Source organism: Opisthorchis viverrini, assembly GCF_000715545.1.
Source record: "Opisthorchis viverrini unplaced genomic scaffold opera_v5_245, whole genome shotgun sequence".
Taxonomy (NCBI): domain Eukaryota; kingdom Metazoa; phylum Platyhelminthes; class Trematoda; order Opisthorchiida; family Opisthorchiidae; genus Opisthorchis; species Opisthorchis viverrini.
This window is the reverse complement of record NW_008751904.1, coordinates 63,699-88,848: the sequence shown is the minus strand read 5'-3', so window position 1 is coordinate 88,848 and position 25,150 is coordinate 63,699. Positions and strand designations below refer to the sequence as shown.

General features: G+C 43.4%; 1 protein-coding gene across 1 annotated transcript in view; it reads right to left on the bottom strand.

The window, feature by feature from the left end:
- T265_08962 (hypothetical protein) overlaps positions 1 to 25,150 on the bottom strand; it is a gene marked incomplete at both ends in the record, with an annotated part of 118,382 nt that overhangs the window by 73,727 nt on the left and 19,505 nt on the right. The window contains one exon of the mRNA XM_009174909.1: positions 2,257 to 2,377. Coding sequence (XP_009173173.1) covers positions 2,257 to 2,377 — 121 coding nt within the window. The remainder of the gene's footprint in view (positions 1 to 2,256; positions 2,378 to 25,150) is intronic.

Sequence of the window (25,150 nt, the reverse complement as noted above, 5' to 3'; positions counted from 1 at the left end):
ATATATATATATATATATATATATATATATATATATGAAGCTCTACTCATAAGGTTGCTGAAAACTCCTCGACAGCCCATGACCGGTTTCGAAGAATTTTCAGCAAGCTTATGAGTAATGCATTACAAAAATATATATGCATCGCGATATCTCGAATATCGTAGCGACTGAAACATGAAGCGGCTTGGTGCAGCACATTCAGTTGCCTGGAAGCATCAAAACTGAGAGATTCAGGTGAGTCTCTCGAAAAACTGAATTAGTTTGCAAATGAGTGTATTTCGCTAATTTCGTGCAATTAGATTTCAAGTAGAACATAAGGTTGACGAAACCCGGGGACTGCGCCCACCTGACGAGCCCCAAGAAGGGCGAAACCAGTCGTGGGCTGTCGACGGATTTTCAGCAACCTTATGAGTGGTACATTACAAACGCCGGGTTCGTTCGATTGGCTGTCAGATCCTAGTCACATCCGGTTAAACGTCCCCATCACCATCATCACCGTCAGAGTTGACGAACTGTCGACAGTTGGCAGCAACCTTATGAGTGGTACATTACAAACGCCGAAGGGGTTCGATTGGCTGTCAGATCCTAGTCACATCCGGTTAAACGTCCCCATCACCATCATCACCGTCAGAGTTGACGAACTGTTTGACGACAGTTGGCAGAACCATGAATCACACGTTTAATCTGGAACTAGTCCGTTACAGAAGGCTGGTCGTCAAAAGATATAGTGCAGTGTTTGAACGCTTGATAGTTTTAACCACCGTTCAGCCCGACCTATCAGTCCGTGACCCACCAAACAGCATCGATAATAGGTGAGAAAATACCTCATGAGAGTGAGCCAACCACGTCAGAGCCACACGTTTACTCGGGTTAAACCTGTTTATCGCTAATGAGGATATTTAATCTGTAAAACAATAAATTTCTACACCTGTTTGTTTCGAAATCGCGACTGATTTTGTCAACAATTGTGGAGGCGTGGAATTAGGTTAACTCCTCATCTATTCGATGTATTCTGCTCACACCTGTTGATTCGAAATTTCCCACTTTCACCGCGGCACTCAAGACCAAAGTTTCTGAAACTCAACTTCCGCCCTCCTTGAACTGCTTTGAAAGCAAGCTACTTTCTCCCCTTCAGAAGAAAGCTCCTGCTCTAAAGGCAGTCCTTGCCTTAGCACAAAGCCAAGACTTTTAGCCCGAAGAAAGTTTTGAGAATGAACCTCCAATTAGACATTCCAGAGGTGTGTACCGTCAGTCAAACCAAGTCCAGTATCAAATGTGTGTCTGGTTTAGGAAGTTTCCATGGAGATTTCGTCGTGTAAGCGAATCCAGTCGGTGCTGAATAGTTAGTCATCAAGTTCTTGTGGCAAAACGCTCAAGTGTTGAGGACTCCCCTATTTCGTGAGACGCGCACTACTGATGAATTGGCTGTAAAATGCTTCTGTGGTTTACATCAAAAATACGACTCACTTACAACACAAAGTCTTTGCCGGAAAATTTGCATAAGAGTTGTGTGTTCTCTACTTGGTCAGGAACACGAATCACATATAGATGAGTCAGACGAGACCGCTTTGTGGCCAGTTCTCAGTGAGTGATTTGGTGGGTTTCACTTTCACGTCTACAAAATTGAAGTAGCTGAGCAAGTAGCTAGCTCAATCTGAAGGTGAGAACTGTTTTTACCAGGCATTTCGATATTACTTCCTCAAAGTTCAAAGGGAGATTCGTTTCACTACGGTAGTCCAAATCTTGCTGTGACATACTACGTATAAGGTTCCTTAAAACACTGACCTTATGAGTAGTATGTTACATCCAGACAATGTATTACGAGATCTCGAATACTGTACCAAATGATGAAGACCACCATAAAGGAGAGGTTCAGTTGAATGGAATATCCTGTCAAAATCAAATTTGTGTGCAGTCGACAGTATTTGTCAAAATCTCTTGGTTCAGTTTGGGTTCAAGTAGAGCTTAAGATTGACGAAAACTAGGAGACTGCGCCTACGGGGTGAGCCAGCCCCAAGTAAGGCGAGAGAAGCCGATCGGTTTCAGCCTTGAAGAAGAGATCAACCGCCACCCGTTAAACCAATAATGTCGGACACATCTGCCTTCTACACTAGTTTCCGAATGGATTTAATTTGAATAGAGGTTTTCGAGGACCTCAGAGCATAGTCTGTCATTTCCAAGATTAATCGATAAAATTTCAAAATCTCGGACTGCACCCAAATTGTTTGCTAGTGTGACAAATTACTCTGAACTTACTCGAAGTGACAAATAGCGCAGTCAGGATAATTAACCCTGAGATCAGACCAATAGCAATCACGGCCAGTAGCGTCCCACGCCAGTTTCGCTCCTGTTCTTTCAGAAGCATCAGAAAAGAAGCCTGTGAAATACAAGGGAGGGGAGAGTTAACAGTGACGTAAAATTTGCATTTTTGAATTCGTTAGATTTGCGTACGTTAGGCCAGGGCGATTCACACGCGGCTGTTTGACGTAAAATCAATCGGAAGGAACAGAAGGAACAAATTATCACGTGACTCTCGATCATAAATCAGTCTGATTTGCTATTATGACGCGCGTGGGTCTGAACGAATAGGCCAAGAATGACAAAGAAGTTAAATTTAAATTGCTACATAAGCACCGTCGCCAATTCGCCTCAAAAGCTGTTTTTTAGGGTTGAGTGCCTAATCCATCGTCAATTTCGGGTTATTTTGTCCCTGGGGGGATGGAAATCGGAACTTGAGAGTCACAGATTTTCTATTATGTAGATCTCCCTCTAATGAATAAAATATTCCTCAAGTTCGTTCCTACTCAAGAATGAAAATGAGTTGATCAAACAACTTGTCCGAGCTCTACAATTGCTTGACGCGGTTTATGGTGATGAACAAACATTTCACCTAAACCCCTCAGCCAGCAACATAAAAGAAACAAGGGTTAGGATTCCCGAGCCTAATTCATCTTGGGTCTTGTCCTTAAAAAATTCAGCTTCACTTGGTTTGTAGAACGGAAGTCCAAACCGTGTTGTGTGATCGATTTTTACGGTTGACTAACAGCTGAACTCAAGAACACGTCAGCCATAAAATATGGCGATGAGTCCTCATTCCGTCGCACTTGGTCCGCATTCAAATTATTGCGGAAAATTTTGAAAAATATTTTCACAAGACCTCCGAAACGCCGGTTTGCAACATCTTATCCCAATCGCTGAGCTTTGACTCTATGCTCTTCATACAGACATCGTAAGAAAATCCAATAAAACGCTGTCAACTGTCACAGGGTAACGTTGGGGCCACTACCCTGGGAGACACATATTTCGAATCAGCGGCTGCTGTGCTGTGTGCTTCGTCTTGATCAATAAAAATTCATTGAATTCAAACATCCGGTTAGTTTGATTGTGAGTGACTAATTGGGTCAACAAACTACCTGTCGACAAAAGGTGCCTGACAGTCTATGAAGATGAATTTCGTTACGTTGCTTGTGTCTCTGGTGAGAGACGTTACTCAGCCACTTACTATCTATCCTCAATTTTCGCATCACGTGAGTAGCGGAGAGGTAGAGGGTTACTGACCCGACTCTCGGATAGGCGCCTAAATAGATGCGGCTTAGTGCTGCTGTCAACATTTGCCTAGTACCGAGGAATTTCTAACTTTCTTTGATAAGTACTCACAGAAATAGTTCTTACTTGGAGACAAGCAAAACAGAGTACTCCTGTTTGGATACCACGTTCCTATGGACCCGTATCGATTCCCCAGAAGTGTGTCCTGTGGAAGCAATTGTTCCTCGAGTAACTCATCGCTCGTGCAAACGACTCTCTACAGCATGTTTAAAGACGTTGGAACCATTCCATGTTGTCTTTCGATTGTATCTTTTGGACTTTCTCTTAGCAAAATATTCAAAAACATCTAATCAATGTCTGACTCTCCCTCTAAGGGAGCCCCAACAAAGGCGAAACCGGTCGTGGGTTGTCGGAGAGCTTTCGGCAACCTTTATGAAAATATACTGCGATATCTTCCCAACTGAATCATGAGGTGGCCTGTGTGCAGCACATTCAGCTGTGGAACATCATAAACGACAGATTCAGTTGAGTGAGAACCAAAATGATTTACAAATGAGTGTATTCTCCGAAAACAGTGTCAAGTAGAACGTAATGTTGACGGAAGCTCGGGGACTCCCAATCTGACAGGGATTCAAGCTGCGCGAAGCCGAATCTATTTTCTTAACGGTTCGCTTTAACCGAATGTACTACACAAGGCCACCCCATGTTTCAGTTACTACGATATCGCAGTGCATTGTCTGGAATGTTGTACCAGCTGAAACATGAAACTGCCTGGGTGGAACACTTTCAGCCGGAGCGGACCATCAGAAACAATAAATTTCGCTGCATTTAGTTGGGTCCCTTGTCAAGACCAAATCCTCTCCTATTTGAGTTCAAATAGAACACAGCTCTGAGGTAGTTCGGGGACTGCATTCAACTCGCAAGCCCCAAGAAGAGTGGCTGAAACTGGTCTTGGACTGTCAACGAGTCTTCAGTAAAAATTTGATTAGTTTCTTACACAACGTAGATTTCAGTTTCGAATGACTGCTTACAAAAAGTATGAAAATACGAAACTTCCTGCCTAGCTGAATGGTATCTGTGACGTATCCGAAGTTTTGGAAAGCCCAACACTTTTCACTTTCCAGTCTCCTTTTCATAACTTGTGTTTGTCAGGACGCGCCCAGACGCGAAAAAAGCAAATGTGCAAAGAATGACGCATCCCCAATGTCATCATCGGTACCACTCGTTCCGGTTAACAGGTACGTTGGCGGAGCTCATCAAACACGGCCTAGCAACATAAGACCAGTGGAGTGGGGCTGAAATAGTTCACTTCCGTAACACCGCCATTGGCTGTACAGAACGAACAAATGAACGACAATATTTGGCCATTTAGTCATCCTAATTAATTACGCAGACTGTATGTATGTATTGTCCTGACAATACAGTCGTGTCCCGAGTTCTCTGTCTTCCCGTTATCGCGTAGTCTACCAGGTTCAGTGCAGACGTAACCAATTGACGGCCACCCACGATACAGTAGTGGTCATTGGTCATAATTTTGCACGTTTTACTTGGAAAAGCTAGTCAGCAGTAGAGCGTATTTCTCGTTTCTCTCTATGAATAGTCGTCGTCCTTGAATTCCACTGAGAGATGCACTTTGTGGTGAAATGTTAGAATTTTCTGTGGCGTCTTACAAGACACTCGAAAGAAGGATACCTTTTTTAATCTTAGTTTCAGCCAATTGTAGTTTCACAGTCAAAATAAGCTGAAATCAATAAATCGTTCATGCTATTTTCCAAACTAGGGGCTCTATCCTGTAAAAACTGTTGCTTTTTCTAGTCCACCACTTTTGCTTCCGGTGTGATTTTCCGAGAAACTGATACATACAGACTCATATTCCAAACCAATCACATTTCATGCCAACCGATCTCCAAACAACCAACGACGTTGCAGTAATTATATTCTCTTCAGAAACTATATAGACGCATGTAGAATTGGAGGGATTACCTACGCTTCCGTAGATTGAAGGTAACAAAACGTTTGCAAGCCAATTGACAGGGTCAGCGAATGGATTAATGGCTAAATAATCAGCAAACAGTATTAGGCGTTCCTTGTCTGTCCGCTTTATTTAAGCATATAAGGCTCTTTCAATTTCAAGTTCAGAAAACTGATAAGAGTAATACGACATTTTGAAATCAAATGCAGTTGTCCCCAGGAACATCAGCTAACGTGCAATGAAGATCTTATATCACATATAGGGTGCTGTTTCAAGGGACAGAGTAATGTTGAACTGATCGGTCAAAGAAAGGTACGTCATCGCAAAAAGATCACAATCATGACCTTTTTGGTCATGGTTCCACCCCTGAAGAATCGAACAACCTGTCAATGAGGCTACCCTCTCTTCAGTACGGTTTAAGAATACCCCGCACGATGCAGTGTTATGCTAATTATCAGCGGAGCTATAAAGCTTATGCACTGATTCTTAGCTCCTTACCATAGACTGACTATGATTCATACGATGAAAGGTAAGAGATGGACTTGTTAAACTCCACTACTGAATAACCGTGTCAGTAGGCGTTCCAATTAAAAGCCCCAAAATCAATCGATGATAGGTCATAACTGCAACCATGAAAATGAGTTGCACGTGATCTCATATCAGCCATCTGTAGCACGTGGGGGAGTTGTTCATTTCCTGTTTGAATTGGTGTGGGATTGAATCGAATCCGGGAACATGCATGCTGCATCACCATTGTTAGAGTACATGTATTTGCACTTTTACACTGTTTCATGACACCGTCTGATGAACGGCTTCCAGTTGCGAAGGAAGAATGTTATATATAATATAATATACATAGAGAGAGAGAGAGACAGAGGGAGACGGAGAAAAGGGTTGTCTAATCGAGCTCATCATCTGTACAGCAAAAAGATTGGCAAGAGGCTATTCTTAGAACAATATCCCAGATCTCGGTATAAAAAGAATCAGCAAAGGCAGGAAACGAGTTCATTATCTATTCATGTATTGCTCTAACGAACATATTCAACTCCGCACAAGAACCATCGCATTAATAACCCCGCACACCTGTCACACTGAAGGTTTTCTTCGTTCGGAAGCTTTTTTCTCATTAGGCTTGCTAATGACTCCAGAAATAGCATGTCGTCCTGGCTGTCGGGCATAATGCCGCATAGATTCGGGAAGATACCTCCACGCTACCACAGAGTAAACAATTATGGACAAACAGTGTATGCAGCCTGACCTTTTCCGCTTTCGTCCCGCATAGCTGACGTTTTTGGACATTTTGCAAAATGGCGGATGGATATTTTTAAGACCAAGGATTATATCCGGGTGAACAACCTTAGGAAATATAGCTTTGGGTATTTGCGTCAAATTTAGACCATAACCGCCCCCTGCGACTCAGTTTTAGCTATCTGGCAGGTAATCTGCTGCAACTCCGAACTTAAAGAGAATGAGCACTACTCATGAACACTGCTTTCAAACCGGAAAGGTTACTACCAGGAAGGTCAGATTCCTGAAAGTAACCTCAGAACGGCCGTGTTACTGTTCTTGCGTAATTATTCCGGTGAGTCCACACCAAGGCAAAGCACTGGACCCGAGTTTCACTCTTACTAGAGCTCATCAGCAGTGCATATCCAATGGCCTTGCCGGGATTCGAACCCCGGACATCTGACATGCGAGGTGAGCGTGTAACCACTACTCCACCAACGCACGTTGGATGCATCTGAATTATCACGTCTGAACAGGCGAACGTGTTCATACTTGAGTGATGTGATTGGTGTGCCCGACTCATCGAAAGACGATCCAGTAACTGTCCTGGCTGTGACGATCGATTGACCCGCCAGTCAGGACTTGCCAGTCAGGTAGCGTGGCACACGCTTGAAACTCACTAGGCAGAGTTCTGGTTGCAAAACAGAAACACGACCGTTCAAACGAGAGTGATGTGACTATGAACAAAAATACCTATCCCACAAAACCCCAAAATTGTAACTTCAGAACGCACGAAACCTACTGCTCTACCAAAAACACAACGGGAAAACCGGCAAGCATCCAGGCCAGTCATTCAATCAATTCCTCAAAACCTGATGAGTGTTCTTGCACGCCACAGAAGCACGACCGAATGTGATCAGCGTTCAGGCATTTCATAGAGGGACGATCGATGTTGATGGGTGTTTATTAACGCCTATCAGACAGCCTGGATCAATGTCAGAAAGTCCCCTTTAAATAGCATGGGGCAGTTGTAGCTTTTGCTCTCGCACTGGCACGCACTCACGCTCTCGCGCTCACTTGTTCGAAATATAGCTGTTGTGTTCCCTTCTGTGAGTCTTTTTTCGGGCACTAGGCACTGGAGTGGGTCAGCAGCAAAGACTGGCGAATCAGTAGATATAACAGTTACAGACCTGAACTTGCAAAGGCTTTGAAATGAGGGAGTGTAAACCAGGCAAGAGTATCAATATTGAACGAACCCATATGACTGCAACAAACAGCCAATGGGTTAAGCGAAATGATGAGTCCCGATCGATCGTCAGATCAGTGAATTGGTGCACCCGTTTTGGGACCCTTGAAAGCTTGTAGACAAATAAGGCCGTTAAAGACGGTCCGCATACTTGAAAAAAAAATGAATTCAAGTGTTGATGGTTGCGGATTTTGTAGGATACATACTCACATGACTTTCGTTCAAACGATCGTCCTCTTGTCCTCGCATGATCATCCTGGTGTGTCCATCACTGCCAGATGATTCGAGTGGGTATAACATCCGAACCATGATGCACTAATGGCATCGCTACTAAGTTCAGCGCATCGACGTGTCCAGTCCAGAAAGCAGCCTAATTATGTGATCTATCGATTTATCAATAGATTTATCGGTCTGTCGCATTTGTATGGGACATTACTTCTATCCCGGCCTATCTTTTGAAGCAACGTTTTAAACAATTTTTACTAGGTTTGACAGAGTAGTGCGGTTTAGAAAGTGATAATCATTATTCGTCATGCGGATTTAGTTTAACCAGTTAGGGAACCAGGAAGTTACCTGTGATGCCAACGAGTTTTACCACCGAATAAGGACACAATTTCGGCGTGCGGAAGACGATGCCCCTCCCCGTCGGGTGATAAAATCTTTGTCGTGAAATAGCCACNTTCTTGCGCGCCACAGAAGCACGACCGAATGTGATCAGCGTTCAGGCATTTCATAGAGGGACGATCGATGTTGATGGGTGTTTATTAACGCCTATCAGACAGCCTGGATCAATGTCAGAAAGTCCCCTTTAAATAGCATGGGGCAGTTGTAGCTTTTGCTCTCGCACTGGCACGCACTCACGCTCTCGCGCTCACTTGTTCGAAATATAGCTGTTGTGTTCCCTTCTGTGAGTCTTTTTTCGGGCACTAGGCACTGGAGTGGGTCAGCAGCAAAGACTGGCGAATCAGTAGATATAACAGTTACAGACCTGAACTTGCAAAGGCTTTGAAATGAGGGAGTGTAAACCAGGCAAGAGTATCAATATTGAACGAACCCATATGACTGCAACAAACAGCCGATGGGTTAAGCGAAATGATGAGTCCCAATCGATCGTCAGATCAGTTAATTGGTGCACCCGTTTTGGGACCCTTGAAAGCTTGTAGACAAATAAGGCCGTTATAGACGGTCCGCATACTTGAAAAAAATGAATTCAAGTGTTGATGGTTGCGGATTTTGTAGGATACATACTCACATGACTTTCGTTCAAACGATCGTCCTCTTGTCCTCGCATGATCATCCTGGTGTGTCCATCACTGCCAAATGATTCGAGTGGGTATAACATCCGAACCATGATGCACTAATGGCATCGCTACTAAGTTCAGCGCATCGACGTGTCCAGTCCAGAAAGCAGCCTAATTATGTGATCTATCGATTTATCAATAGATTTATCGGTCTGTCGCATTTGTATGGGACATTACTTCTATCCCGGCCTATCTTTTAAAGCAAGAGTAGTGCGGTTTAGAAAGTGATAATCATTATTCGTCATGCGGATTTAGTTTAACCGGTTAGGGAACCAGGAAGTTACCTGTGATGCCAATGAGTTTAATCACTGATCTGCGAATGGTGATCAGGACCATTAATATTGCGGAATACGGGTGGACAACTAGCTGATCGCTTGTTCACGAACCGGGAAAGTTTAAACCACCGAATAAGGACACAATTTCGGCGTGCGGAAGACGATGCCCCTCCCCGTCGGGTGATAAAATCTTTGTCGTGAAATAGCCACGCGGAGCTTTGTCACTCATAATGGAGGCAGGCAACCTGCTGATCTACAAAGACATCATTTTAGTGTGGATGGGTTAAAACGTTTGTATTTTCTATTGAGAATCATCCATTACCGTTCATACGGGATCGGCGATTGGAATCAAAAGCCGCCTGCCAAAGCCGAACGAAAGTTTCTGCAGTCCATGACCAACAATGTTGAGGGTTCACTGAAGGTAAACCGTTCATAAATGAGCGTCAGCCTCGTGCACCAATCGATTTCCATTTTTCTATTATTGAAATGCAAAGAAACGCACCGCGTCTTTCGAAGAGACCAAACTTAGCGGCCGATTAAGGCAAACAGAGGGCTTGTTTTCCCGGACGAACCCCAAGAGTATATCTGACCAGGAATCATCATTTACGCAAAATATCCGTGAAACACGTCACAAGGTTGGCACTCCCGAAGCCGCCTCATGAAGGCAGGAAGTTGCTGGCAATTTCTCAAAGCAGCGCGAATCATCGTATAAAAAAACAACACCGTTTAATAGAAAATCGCTGCCTCGAACCAAGTGTTTATGTTAGGGATACTTCCACCTTAACCTTTGCCATACGACCCTAGGTTTTGTTCGAGGCTCACCCACTGGTAATGCGTTTGCCTCGTGTGTGTTTTGCTGAAACGACTTGCGGGCGACTCCCACGTATCCTAGCGGTTTTAACGTCTCCGTTGGTGTCGAACTTCCCGGCTTGTATCACGTGGTCAATAGCACGCAGGTGGTTGGTATTAACTTATAATAATCAGTCATTTTTTTAATGAGTAGCGTTCAACCCAACGGGAAACAAAGATTTTGGTTTTTCAGCTTTGATTTCTGTAGCAACTTAGTAGCCGCTGGGATGGTAGCGAGTTGCATAGCTTTATCACTTTGCGACTGCGCAAATATACTAACTTCCAGAACTTAGGCTCTGAGGAGCACACAGGTGTGTTTCAGTTCACATTAATTGCGACCCAAGCTGGCTGCATATCAAAGAAACATACTCATTTGCAAACAAATTTGGTTTTGCGAGTGACGCACCTGGAACCCAACTGAATCTCTCGTTCGTGATGTTTCCAGGCAACTGAATGTGCTGCACCAGCAACGTGAAAACTCGCAAAACCAAATCTGTTTGCAACTCAGTGTATTTCACCAATTTTGTGCATTTCGGGTCCAAGTACAATATAAGGTTGACCAATTCGGGCAGTGCACCTACTGGATGACCCGCAAGAAGAGCGAAACCGGTCGTGAGCTGTCGAAGAGTTTTCAGCAACCGTATGAGTAGCGTATTACCTAAATATTGTATCTGAGGTCTGAGACAAAAAATCGGTTCTACCTGTGTCTGGTATTTTCGGACAAAATGTATTTTGAGACATTTTGATGTCCTTTTTAAGGTTCATTGCGATGTCAGTGAATCCTACTGATATTTTAATAATGTCACGAAAAAGAGTGGGATCTGACATGTCCAAATATAAGCAGTGTGGACGCGAAGACACTCCGGAGGGAGGGTAGGCGGACGGCCAGCAGATCTATCTTACGCAGTGTCTCTTTTCCTTTTTAAATGCCTAGACTTTACGTTTCGAACCTGTCATGTCCTTCTTACTTTGCAACAGTTTGCACCAAGACCCCTTGTCCATCTGGAAGACATCAACCTCCGGTCCCCAATGGAAGTGGCACACGGGTCTGGTGAATTGCACTCACTCATTTCAGCTGCTGGTACACTAGACGGGGAATCAACGAATCGGCTGTGAAGTTTAGTCAACAAAACAACGTTCCAATAAATGAGAACTTCGGCAGTTCCTGTCTCCAAGTCTCTTACCGAGCTTTTTCACGATACAATTTACCGACTAGGTGCCGTCTGTGAGCTTTTGAAAACACCTCAGCAGTAACACGCGGATATTGAGCAATTCTGCTAAGCTTTAGACAATGCCAGTGAACAATAGGCCTATTCAGCGGACAAATATATATATTTTTGGAGCGCCACTGTTGTTTGCGAAAAGAACCAACTATATCGTTCTCCCATGGTGCCCAAACTTTTGTACAGTCCAGATCGCCATCCAGTTCTCGCAGATTAGATTCCCCGGGGCAGTGTTGTGAGCATATAATGGAGTTAACCATATAATGTTCCCTGAGAAAAACACAAGGATAACGATGCACTTACAAAAGATGGTCTATCGATCGATAGAAACTAGCCTAATAGAATTTACGTCCTAATGGACCGACTAGACCATGGTGGATACCGGTTGTTTTTTTAGAACTGCTTGATTAAACGGACAAATAGAATGCGAGACAGGAGTTCCATAATCCTCTCTACTGGGAGAGAATTCTAGAGGTTGTCTCAAGAAAAACTGGGAAGTTTTTTAAAGGGAATTACCGGGTAACACGAAATCCCCCGTGACGGATCAGAGTGGTGTACATCCCGTACTGTACCCCAATGGATCACGGATACTGTCAGGTGCTTTGCTGGGTTTTTAGTGCGCACAACCCCCAAGTTATTGTCCCAAATGACAAAATATTCATCGGTTCACAGGGTGGAACTATTTAGTGATAAATCATTCCGACATTTCGCTGTTTTTCCCAAAACCCTGTGGCTTGCCCTGGACAGGTTGGGTACTATCGTGTCACGTGATTTATCGGTTCCCCAAAAAGAAAGTGCACAAAGACAAGAGATTAGTCGTAATGAACGAACACTGCACCGATTCACGGTGAGTCAGGTCCTTTAGGACAAACAGTTGGTTGGGAGATGAGGCACGAGGAGACGACGTCTGTCTACAGGTGAGCCCCTGATTGTCAAAAATAGTCGTTAATCACGTGGCGTAATTATTTGTTCCCCTGTTCCTTAGGCTAATTCATCACCCTTCCCGTGACTGCTCAAGTTTCAAGACCGAACCGTTCTATTCTACACAAAGTTGACTCTACCTCAACCGTCTTTTTATAGACGATCTGTTTACACTCATTTTTGGGCTTGTTGTTGAACATTTGTCCCACTTTGAACTGAACAACATTTTTCCCGTTTAATTTGTCCGATAGCACACTGCCCTTCGTGTGCCATCCTGTGTTGCTAACTGCCCAAGGTTCAATCTGGCCGTAAGCCTTTCTTCAATTATCCTCACGATTTACTGTTAATTTCCTATTGAATTTACTACCTAACTACTACTAATACTACTATCTACCTATCTATACTGTCTGCCCACGTCTGATTTAATAAATTGTTCACTGCCCAATTGCGACTACTGAGGAAACGCAGGTGAAGTTCATAGAATTCGGTTTCGCCGCCATTATTACTTACCGTCCGTTGGTGAATTGGACTACACGTTACCTGTCAGATAGGACTCCTAGATCGTATGTTTAGGCTAATTAACCAGTTCCTTGCTTTGAGATCACGGCCTTAGCACATGATCGTACACAGTCTTTAAAATAGGTGTTTCGTAGGTTGATTAAACTGGTTGTTTCATTTAAAGCTTCTGTAGGTGCACTTATCTAAGACGTCAAGTAACCTAACTCCCACCCTTGATATGCACGTAAAAAGCCGAAAGCGTATTCCACGTTGTAATGACTACCCTGATTCTATAGATGACTATTAAGAGAACCAGCACCGAACGTAACGGGACTACATAACAGCCAATGAAATAGCTGTTTTCCTTGGGACAGATTTCATTGGTTGTTCTTCACTCGCCCTTGACAGATGAGTTGTATTCTTAGTATTACTTTTCTGAGCCACTTGTACGCGATGGTGATCAATATATCAGCCAATCGCACGTTCGTTGAGTTTGTTCTGGTTTGGCCAAGCGCAGGTGGCTATGCAGACCAGGGTTCACGATAATAAGAAGGCATTAAGGTGACTGTGGTCCACAACCGTGACAAAATAACTAACCGCATCTGAACGGAATAACGTAAAGTAATCGAGTAACACCTAGGTAACAATGTGTTACGCTCAAAACTGAAGGAACAGCGCCGGTCGTCGGCGATAAGTACCTAAGAAACGCTGGTGTCCATTGTTAGCTGACTTGTTTATGCCTGCTGGTGGACTGCAAACAGATCAGTGTGAGGCCGCCGGTCCATATTATTCATTCCGGCTTGCATCAGCACTCGGGGCCTGCGCGGACTACCGACCGCGCCGTCTGTGGCTTCAACCTACGCACAGGCGTCCAGCGTTTTGACCACTGTTGTCCTGCTAACTCAGTGTGGATGTTATCTATTCATATTTTTATCGGAATGCTGTGAGCTTTCCATACCCGCACGCTAATCCAGATAATCCTTACTAAACCGCATGATAGCGAGTTAGCAATCCGATGAACCAATAGATTTTTAGCAAAAACTATATAACCCGGGGCCAACGATAGGCCATCAGTATTTTGACCATATTATAAGTGGTATTCTAACGGGATGTTAAATGTCTTTTTGGAAACGTAAACTTATAGACGACTTCCTGCATTCTTGTTAGTTTTCTACCAGTCAGCTGTTCCTGCTGTGTAGCTTCGATGGTTAGTAGTCCACCAAGAATCAGTTAACTTTTAATATCCATTAATCGTCACGTGATGTTGGCGGCGCCGTCGCCTGATCACTTTTTTCACGCACAACAAGTGAGTTGTTTTTCCCCAGCTTGACTAATGAGCTAAACACCGCTCAGTCCAGATTCAGTTTGTAGTCAACAGAGTGGTGCTCAATCACTTGTCAATGGGGGTCGGGCAGAACACTCCTGCTGTACGATTCCCACAGAGAGTGGAGAGCGAACTCAATTAACTCAGTAAAGTACCAGTGGGGAAATTCCGGATCAGTTACATTTTACCACAACTTTCCGGTGGAGTTTGTTGATGTTGTTCGCCATCCAATTAACACCTGGGAAGGAAAATCAATGGTAACCTGATAAGCGTAAACAAAACTAGGCTTTGTAACTGAGGAATTGAGTGAAAACCGGTGAAAACTAGATCGTAAAGGAAAGGTTCAGTTTGAATTCAGTTCGGTCTCCTGTTGACATCAACTTAATTTACGGCTGAACTTATTTCAATAATAGGTTCAAATAGAACATAAGGTTGACGGAACCTGGCGTAACCTTGGAGATCACACAAGTCTATGAAACAGTGAGCTCTTAATCAACCAACCCGAACAGTATATCTTAGCTGAGAGAGATACTCACGAGTAGAAAGATGTGAAGAAAAAAATTCTCTGTAGAGACTAAGGTTAGCACCATCTGAATTTTATGGATTTATCTGAAGAGGATGTGGAAGAATACGGTGACTTTTGTTTCTCAGTAGGCGATCAGCAACATTGGTTTTTTTTGCCACTGATGACAGACCTGCCGACATTTCGTTTTTAAGGGAATTTGCCCGATAGCTGTTTCCCGCAAAAAAGAACAGTTGGAGAGGTCGATGAGTTCGGTGTAATTATCTTTATAAATGATGATTATTCGAACTGTCAGACCGGTTCTGTGTACAATCCCCTCGAATTTCTCCATACTATCAACAAAATATAAGTGGATTAGGAAGGAGAGCTACTCACAAGTTTGCTGAAAACTCTTCGACAGCAACCTTGTGAGTAGTCTCTGTCATGAAAATATACTGGGATATCTAGAATATCGTACCAACTGAAACATGAGGCGGCTTGTGTGCAGCACATTCAGTTGTAGAACACCATAAACAAGAGATTCAGTTGAGTCTCTTGTGTATTGAGTGTATTTCTCGAGGAAGGACAGCTGTTTCGCGGGTTACGTCAATTTTCCAGGTGAGAGGGACCACGCGAGGAGCCAGTCACAAAGTGACCACGTGACTGTAATCACTTACTGCTACTGGGCCGGCCGAAAGGGCATGTGTTCAACTACTGGTCGAAAGCGTCGAAACTCGAGAGTTCGTGAGATGGGCACTGCCGATGATTCTCAAATCAGATCAAACAACCATAAAGTGGTTTTCGGCTTCCTGGTATGGAGTAAATTCATCTAAAGGCAAAATCTTGGCCAGAAGTGCCAACCCCACAACGTGTTTTGCAACTTTCTCAAACATGTTTGTCCTTCCATTTGTACAAGGTTTTCAATTAGTTTCTAAAATATTCAAGTCGACCACACTTCCAAACGAAGGTCACTCGTTAGACTTAGTTAAAATAATCCTCTCTGAGGGCCGGTTCGAGAGGACCGACCAACATTGAATCGACCTTCAAGGTTAGTAGTCCATTTTACAAGAAATCCTTTATGCTTTTTTTGTAATCCATGTATTTTTGCAAATGTCAAGGTCACACGAGAGATGGTCGACACAGTGTATTCCTAATGAATTACAAGCCCGTCTTTTTTCACAGAACCAAGGTGCCTAACACGAATACTGTACAGGTGGTCATGAAATCAGCCAGTTATTTTTCACTCTCTCATCATCTACTTATAGGCATAAGGACTGGTCAAATTGATCTTCTCTTGGAAGCATCTCCCGCGTCAAAGTAGAAAGATAGAGTTTCCAATAAATTATGTTTTTTTTTCAGCCCAGGATTCGGTCGCCTAATGGAGTCAAAAGTGGTAGTTCAATAGTATGAGAATTTCTTGTAATGTGAAAGGGAATTCCGTCCTACAATGAGACTAGTCGATGCTGAAGGTCAAGAAGCACTGTACGGCTGATTTACACATAATGTGAATTATCAGTAGTGCGCATCTCACGATACCCCAAAGACATTTGAACTCGTAACTTCCCTGTGAGTAGTTTGAACGCTTAATCTCTCTGTCCCGAGCCGCTGACCAGCAGTGAGTAGAATGTAGTACAACTATCCTTCAGTCATGAAAACCACGTCACGTGACCACGTATTGATCGGCTCCTTCACTGACGGCTTTTCAGATGGGAATTTCGTGAGAATCGGCTTTCATCTCATTTCTATGCAAGCTGATGAAATGCAGGGAAGTTCGAACTAACCTGAGTGAAATTTCTTCCGCGCTTGAATTACTCCTACAGTTTGTTTGCATTGACTTTGAAACTTGGCCTACTTGATAACCGGTCTGAATGTCGGGAAATTGACCAGGCCTGAACAAGCGAGCCTAGGAACCTTATAAAAACGCTGAACTGTGCACCCAGCGTCTTTCTTCTCAATTCAACGATAGGCGAACGACAATCCAAACACATCTACCTTCGGTAAATTTCAAACACCTTGCTATTTGTCGTTGCCATGGTAACCTTTGCATCAATAATTATTGACAAATTGGCCATTGTTCTAGCTGTGTCCGTGAGCTGGTCTAGACTAGGCTTAACTGTCGTCATGTATACTTGAAAGACCACCATTTTTCCTCATGATAAGCAAGAGGGCAGAATGACTGAAAACACAGGTGAGCACTCATCAACCCACTCGTCCCATACTCGTTTGGAATGTCCTTTGCAATGGCTACAAAACTGAGACTGTCACTGTGGAATCAATTGCGTTTGATATGTTTCATTACTGAGCGGTACCAGGAGGGAACCAAAAGGAATTGGTAAAAATTACCCCTCCAGACACCCATTTCTGGAGAAAGTGAGCCTTGTCAAAGAGTAGTGAGGCGGAACGTTGCGTCATCACCGTGCCCTTTTTGAACTTATTTACACATTGTGCTTCGATCCAGTCGCAATATCTGTAGTGGAAAGACCAGGTGGTTCCCCTAGCTGAGGACGGGATCTCGGTGGAACCACGTTTATTACGGTTATTTGTTCCTTCAGTAGGAAAATAATTATTCACTGTTTTTTTTTCAACGAAAGACACTTATTTCAGACGTGTTTTTACCTGTATGATCATGCGTGATCTAAAGCCTTGTCCTCGGCTTGATGCGATGTTTTTCAGCCAAACAAAAAGTCGGTAGACTCTCAAATATTCAAACGATATCAGTATGAAGTAAGGTCCACGACACACTTAACAAGCCCGTTTATGCTACTACCGAGTGCAGGGACTGGATTATCGATAGCCACGGGCCGTCGCACGGGCAGTAGAAAATGAGCCAATCAGAGTCAAGGACGCGTGCACATGCTGAGCCGCGTGCAGACCAACGGTATGCTGAGATTCTCACCGACCAAGTGGGCATTTGGGAGACACGGTTCATCCCAGCTCCAACCAATGCATAAGTAATTACTTGTTTTTTTTCCAGAATTTTTTACAATGAGGGAATTTTCTACTGGCTTGTCTATTATGTATGCTCGTGTGTGCGTTTGTGCTGACTTCCTTTCTTTGTTAATTCGTCTTTCATCAATACACTCATCATCATCTGTAGACGAGCATGTGTGAATCCCCATCGTACATCAAACCGTGGGGAATTTCAAACTCACACAGCAACGGCGCGGTAAAATTATCTGCCTGAATTCGTTAATTGCGGAGACCATCGTTAGTTTCGTCCTGCGTGGCTAAACTGCGGGAGGTTGTAAGTGACTAGGTAGGAAATAGAGAAATTTGCTAAAAAAAGACGGGAAAGAAGTAAGCTCAGACAGGGCTTGTCAGTTCCTGTCAGTCGTTTCGGCAACAGTGTTGTGAATAAACAAAACGTTTTCTTGACGCATGACAAAACAGTTCGCCCTCCATGAAGCTCAACAGGCAGGCACAGCCTGAGAGATTTCATCGACGCCTAATGGTATGAAATTAGCGCTAATTTCCCAGGGTACGTTGGTGTGAACGGGAGACTCGTCTGTATCGCAGCTAAATCACTGTCCTGCGGGTAGTGTGTTAAAGGAAGTAAATACAATTCGATATATTGACTACTGTGGGACTGGAGGCGGTCTGTCCACAGCTTATCCGGTGACGAACTGTCGTGACGAAGGCATCAGGTGTGGTTCAGTCGAGTCTCTCTACCGTCAAATGGGTATATTAAACAGAGTGTTGTTTTGGAGTTGGAAAGTTGTCTGCGATTTTTTCTCGTTAGGATGACGTATTTGTGTCGACTTGTGAATGCCGAAACAGACGATTATCCTCGTCACAGAAGGTGTAAGAACCCCAACAATGGCATGCACCTCCTATGCTAAACTACGTTGCTTATCCCATTGCTGGAGGTCATCTGGCCTGGACATTGTGACCTGGCTTGGTAAAATAGAAAGACAACACAATGCGGACTGAGTTGAGGCTTCAGTCTGATGATACGCGGTTGGCTGCATTTCAGGAGCTGCTTTGGACTGTTACTCACACGCCGTGAATATCAATGTAACTGTTGACCCTTCAGTAATTTCAGCCGTTATCAATGTGGCTCTGTTCAAGAGGACTCTTTGATGTAGTGGAATTTCCTGGAACCTGATACCCCAAGGAGTTGAGTTGTTTCTTACTTTTTTCGACTCAAGCTTTCCTTAAAATAGCCAAAAACAATGAATAAGCAATAATGCGCGTGAAGCGTGTTTCCGGAGAAATTCGAACCAGAAACCTCGTTGTGCTGAAGACTCTTAAAATAGCCAAAAACAATGAATAAGCAATAATGCGCGTGAAGCGTGTTTCCGGAGAAATTCGAACCAGAAACCTCGTTGTCAGTAGCTGAAGACTAAACGAAGTTTGTGTTTGAATTGCACTTGTCTGCAAGCTACTCCTCCTTTAGTCCTGTAACCCACATCATGTGGTCATGTGTTCACTGGCACCCCTTATCCCTTGAGTATTACGAAGAAGCTTATCAACTCTGAACGAAACACACTACTCAGAAGGTTGCTGGAAGCTTTTTGACATCGCTCGATCACCAGGTGGGCACAGCCCCCGAGGTTCTCTCAGTCGGTTGAGTGAAGTTACTACGAGATCCAGTAAAATCACTCGTTTTTGTGTAGTGTTCCATCTGGACAAGCTGTTGCGTTTTCTCAACCATCACACCAGCTGAAGCGGCCTTTTACTCAGTACATTCTGTTGAAGAAAATAAGTGGGTCTCTGGTCACAACCAGACTGATGTCCGAATCGGTAAAAATTTGTGAATTTCATACAGTTTGGGCAAAATTAGAACACAAGTTTGACTGCCCCAGCCCCATGAGTGACGAACGAAAGCGGTCCTTGGCTGTCTGGGAGTCTTGAGAAATCTTAAGAGTAGCGTGTTGCTTGTAGGTGGTTGAAATCGTTTTACGTTTGGCACTTGGTACTCTACTGGCCTCTGGTTCCTATTTCGTTCTGCCACATCGCCAAAGAAATCATCTATCTAAGTTTTGAACTTGGGTTCTTCTGTGAACTGGATTGCGCCGCGTTCCCTTCGGGATATAATCATTCTTTCATATTTGTTATTTACTCGGCTCTTATACAGGTGTAGCGAGGATACTGAACTCTATTGGGGTCACGAATATGAATCTTACGCCTAAGGGGTCAGGATTTTGTCCATCGGTCACGTGACAAGTTGTTTTCGCAGGCGCTAATGCTTATGGAGTATATGAAAACTGTTCACAGCCCTATTGGATGGTTGTTATAATGTTCCAGCTACATCATCCACGAAATCTCTAATGGTGTTGAGCATTTTTATTAGGAAAAACTGATAAGATGCGAAGAATGCCTGTAAACCAAACCTTGAGGGAAGTGTAGATATATGGATCCGATTTATTCAAAGGTCAGCGGTGTAATTCACGTATAGACCTTTGGAAATTTGAGTTTCACTGAAAAAATAATTAAGTCATCTCTGATTAATATTCTAAAAAGGTGTGCCACTTCTTGACTTATATACTACTTACAAGGCTTATTCAGTAGTTCCCTATCGGCTTTGCTCCACTTTAAGTTCATCGGATAGACACCGCCCCCGGATTTCCATCACCTCTGTATTCTACTTTAACGCCACGTGGCATTTAGTTGGCGGAATATACGCATTAGCTTGGTGTTCAAGAGAGATTTAACCATTATGCAATTTTAGATGAGTAGATTTTATTAGTTCCAAGATGTACTCGACTAACGTGTTTTGCTGTACAAGACCGAGCCCACTTTCTCTGCCGCTTCCCTCAGTTTTCTACTTGGCTGAGTTTATCGGTACAACTAACCTTCAGCCTCTCAACAGCAGAAAAAGAGAACAGATTCCGCCTTATTAGCTGAGAAGCTTTTTTATATGTGTACAAAATTCTCTACACGATGATGAAGTCCCGATAAGTCCCTTATCGAGGACAGGGATGCGGCTTCTAGATGCGTGAAAACACTTCTGTGGCTACGGATTCGTCTGCGCGACAACAGTTCGGACTTTCAAACTACTGATGATGAGTCTTCGCAACAATGGGCTTGCAAAGTTTCTATATGTTGGTTATTTCAGTAGAATGAAGTGCGCTTATAAGTAGTGTGTTGCGTCAAGAAAAAGTATACTGCTGGGTATCAAATATCGCGCCATGAGGTGGTCTCTGTGCAACGCATTTAGTCGAGTTATATCACAACAGTAGATTTAACGGAGCCTGCTACTAACATCAAATTGATTAGCAGGCCATTTGGTTTCCCTAGAATGCGAACATTTCAGGTGCTAATTAGACCATGAGTCTGATGGGAGCGCACACCTGCTGAGCTTGAAGAAGCGAGAACCTGCTCGGGCGCTGTCGGGAAGCTTCCATCTGCTATATAAGTAGTATCTTGTGTCAAATAAATATGCCTTCTCCTAGAAAATTGCAAATACTGGTTCCTTCTTAGCATGTTCGACAACAGTGTTTAATTTGAACCACATAACCTCAGCAAGTACAATGCCCGTGCATTGCCAGTTTGGTGTTTTCGGGTCATGGGTTAGGGGACGAAAAATCAATTTTGGAAAAATTCAAAAGGTCCTCATCATGGTGCTACATTCAACCTAAGTATGAGTACTCACTGCTGCTTAGCCTGTCGTGGCAGAGTGGTTAAGCGCTCAAACTACTAACGGGGAAGCTGCAGGTTCAAAACTCCCTGGAGTATCATGAGATGCGCACAACCGATGATTCTCAATAAGGACGAGGTAGCTGAACAGATGTACACAGGCGACCGATCATCTAGATGACTATGGATGTGTTCAACAATGCTGTCAAGCAGTGATGACCTCTGTACTTTCAGGACACTTGGAGGGCAATTGGACCTATTTTAGTGTTTCTTAGAAAAAACTTCCTTAGTAGATGCTCAGTGTGGTTCGGTAGGCATCCATATGATCTTCTGTAAAGTGGCTTCACCAAAGGTTCCTAAAAAAACAGTGAAAGGTGCAACGCTTAAGGCATCCCACCTTGATGTCAACTTTTTTTACTTAACCGCGACACCTAATCCCGTAAGATTCACGAAAGTGGTTCCGCAAAGCACTTGAAAAAAATCTGCTGAAGTAGGACGTGTCACACTAGGCACTTAGAGGCATCCATATGATGTTTTGTAAAGTGGCTTCACCAAAAGTTCCTAGAAAAACAGCGAAAGATGCGACGCTTAAGGCATTCCACCTTGATATCAAGTCTTTTACTTAACCGCGACACCCAATCCCGTAGGACTCAAGCAAGTGGTTCCACAGAACACTTGAAAAAAATCCACTGAAGGAGGGCATGCCACATCAACCTGTGGTACCCGAAAAAACTATTGTCAACTTTCGTTGTGCATGCCAATGGTGGTGGGTGATTGTACGTATTCCAAGGAAAAATGATTGCGCAATAAGAAACGGGCCGTTCTGTATCGAAATAACATGACTCAGTCTTTTTGGTATAATCCTACCCTTGGCGAGGCGGTATAGTGGCCTTCGTTCTGAGGTTGGTTGAGCGAGGAATACCTCGCATAAAATATCAACAGTAGCAGAAACAATATAACAGTATTATGTGTAATGGAACCGAATTTAGTTTGGTGTTATTGTCACCATTTCTTCAAGCTTTACAGAACACAGGTCACATCTTCATCCGAATCACAAATGTCAGTAAAAAAAATTGCTGTTGGTTAGTTCGCTGGGCTTGACCATTTGATTTAAAAATTTTCACTGCAACTCTAGGTCGCATCATCAGCGAATTATGGGTGCAGGAGCGCTGAGATACGTAGCTGTGCGTATCGATTGATGTAGGGCCTAATCACCAACGTCGACCTTGACCGATCATTGGTCGTTTAGGCGAGCATTCCTATTGGTCTGTTGGTTGAACCGTGTTCCGATTGGTGGATGTCCGGGTAGACTTGAGACTTAAATTTTGCTTCAGGATCAAGTGACATTTGAAGGAAAAAGGCACTCAGACAACAACAGAAACATGGAGAACAACAAATAAACGGATAGTCCCTACGTACATCTGGAACATCTGAATTCACAATAAGGCTACCACTATAAACTAGTCGCTACATTGAGGAAATCCATCTCGGGATAGGACGGAAGGAAAAATCCTCACGGTCGACTATCTCTTATTTCAATACATTAAAGTCAGGAGCAACACAGATTTGATCCCCAAAAGCCTGAAGACCGTAGAGCGTGAAAGTGTATTGCGCGAGAAGGGTTTCCTAGCATCATGGTACCCCACAAAAGTTAAATCAAAGCGTACATCGTAACCATCAACTCAACGGTAAGACCGAGTCAACCAAGATCATGAGACGAAGTAATCAAGAAATGGCACCCACTGTGAAGGATAACGAACAAGGATCATGGCGAAGGGACCCAAAAGTCTCAGGAGGGTCTCTGGACACTCACCAAACCAAACATGTGTTGACTAAATAATCAACAGGAATTTTCACCTGTGATCGTTCAAGGTCAATCTTGGTAAGTAGGCCTTACACCAATCCATGCATGCTCACCGAGCTTTCAATCACAGCGCACTAAGGATGTCATCTCCACCGGTGATTATACTTTTGTAATCGATTATTCAGTTTTCGCGAACAAACCAACTGTCTTCATTACAAACTCAGCCACCAATATTTTCTTCACCTTTGAGTTAAAAGTAAAAGTGAAAAAATACCAAAAAATAAAATGCAAGACTGTAATATGAATATAGTTCTTGGTGTGTCATTTTGTATAATTTCCTTGAGTAAATCAATAATATGTCGCACCCGAACACATTGTAGATGGTCTGCTTGCGACGAACAACCATTCCCAAAGTGAGTTGCTGCTTTTGGGAGACTCCGCTCCCTTTTGTGGTGCTCTTCAACTGAATGTGGCCCAAAAGCCATCCGCTCTCTGGTTGGATCGTTAATAACTGTTTTCTTTGATACGAAACCACTCGTAAGACCTTTCGACAACCCACCTTTAATTTAATCTTTTTGGCACTCATCAGGCACGCGCAGTGCCCGTTTTTCAGGCAGTCCTCTGCAATGCTTGATCCCCATACTGAATTTGCCTGCACCTATCTCTGATAAGTCAGGCGGTATTTTTGGTATGACGTAACTTGCATAGAAACTTACAGATGTGCCTTACTCAGCGAACCCAAAAATGCAGCAAAAGCGGTGGTCGCCTGCCCGAGAGATTTCATCAGCCTTATAAGTAGTATTGTGTCGAGTAGAAAATTTTAATCTTCCGAATATCGTCCTAGATAAAACAAACGGCGACCCGTTGCAGCACGTTTGTTCGAAGAATGTCCTAAACGATAGATTTACCTGTGATGTGACTTAGTCTTTCGTTTTGTAGTGGAACAAGCAGAACATGGGAGAAGATGGCCTTCTCGCTGAGTCGGAAGAAGGGAGAAACCGGGGCATGTTAACCAATGAGCATCGATCAACCTCTTGAATGATGTAGGGTTCAGAATCATACTTCGATATTTCTCATAGTTCTCCAGTTGAGGCAATCTTTGTACAGTAGATCCATTAACGAAGGACAAGAGCGATTCACATAAGCACCATCCCAAGTTTCAAGTGAATGTTTATTCAAACGGCGAACTGTCATCTTCCCATACTGATCGGCCTTCGGCGAGTCTTGGACGTGCTTAACTAACTAAAGCCGTACACAAAACGTCTTCTGGAGAGGGGATAACCCCTGAAGTGCCATTCTGTTCCCAGCAAACACTTATCTAGTTGTTATGAATACATCTCGATTTGACCAGTTAATTCCACTTATCCGGTAAAACAAGCTTTTGTCCGCATTCTTTTAGCTAATCAAACTGTTTATGCGACAAAAAACTTTGGTCATAGCGGAGAAAACAATAGGAAAGTGGTGACGGAGTCGACGTTGTTGTGTTTACAAACTTGTGACAAGAATCGGGTAGTTGTAATGATTTTTTTGCTGAAAACAGGGGACAAATCAGATATGTCAGTCGGAATTATGGAATTTCATATCGTCTGTGAGTGTGGAATATAACAACCCGGTATGGATTTTCACCTGCGGAATTCCGTAAGCCACTGTTCCGGGGCAATAGTCAATTTAATGAACGCTCTTTAAGTTTTGGTGAACCGTTTCTTGTTCAGGTGACCGTTTCAGAGGTACGTTTGAAGAGCTTTGAAGACGTGGTGAAACGCAGCGTCTGTAGAGACTTTCAAACGTAATAATGCGACATACAAATCAAGTTCACTGAGAGATCTCAACATTATGAAATTTAAACCAACAAATTCCTACTCTAATCGACATGAGGTGTTACT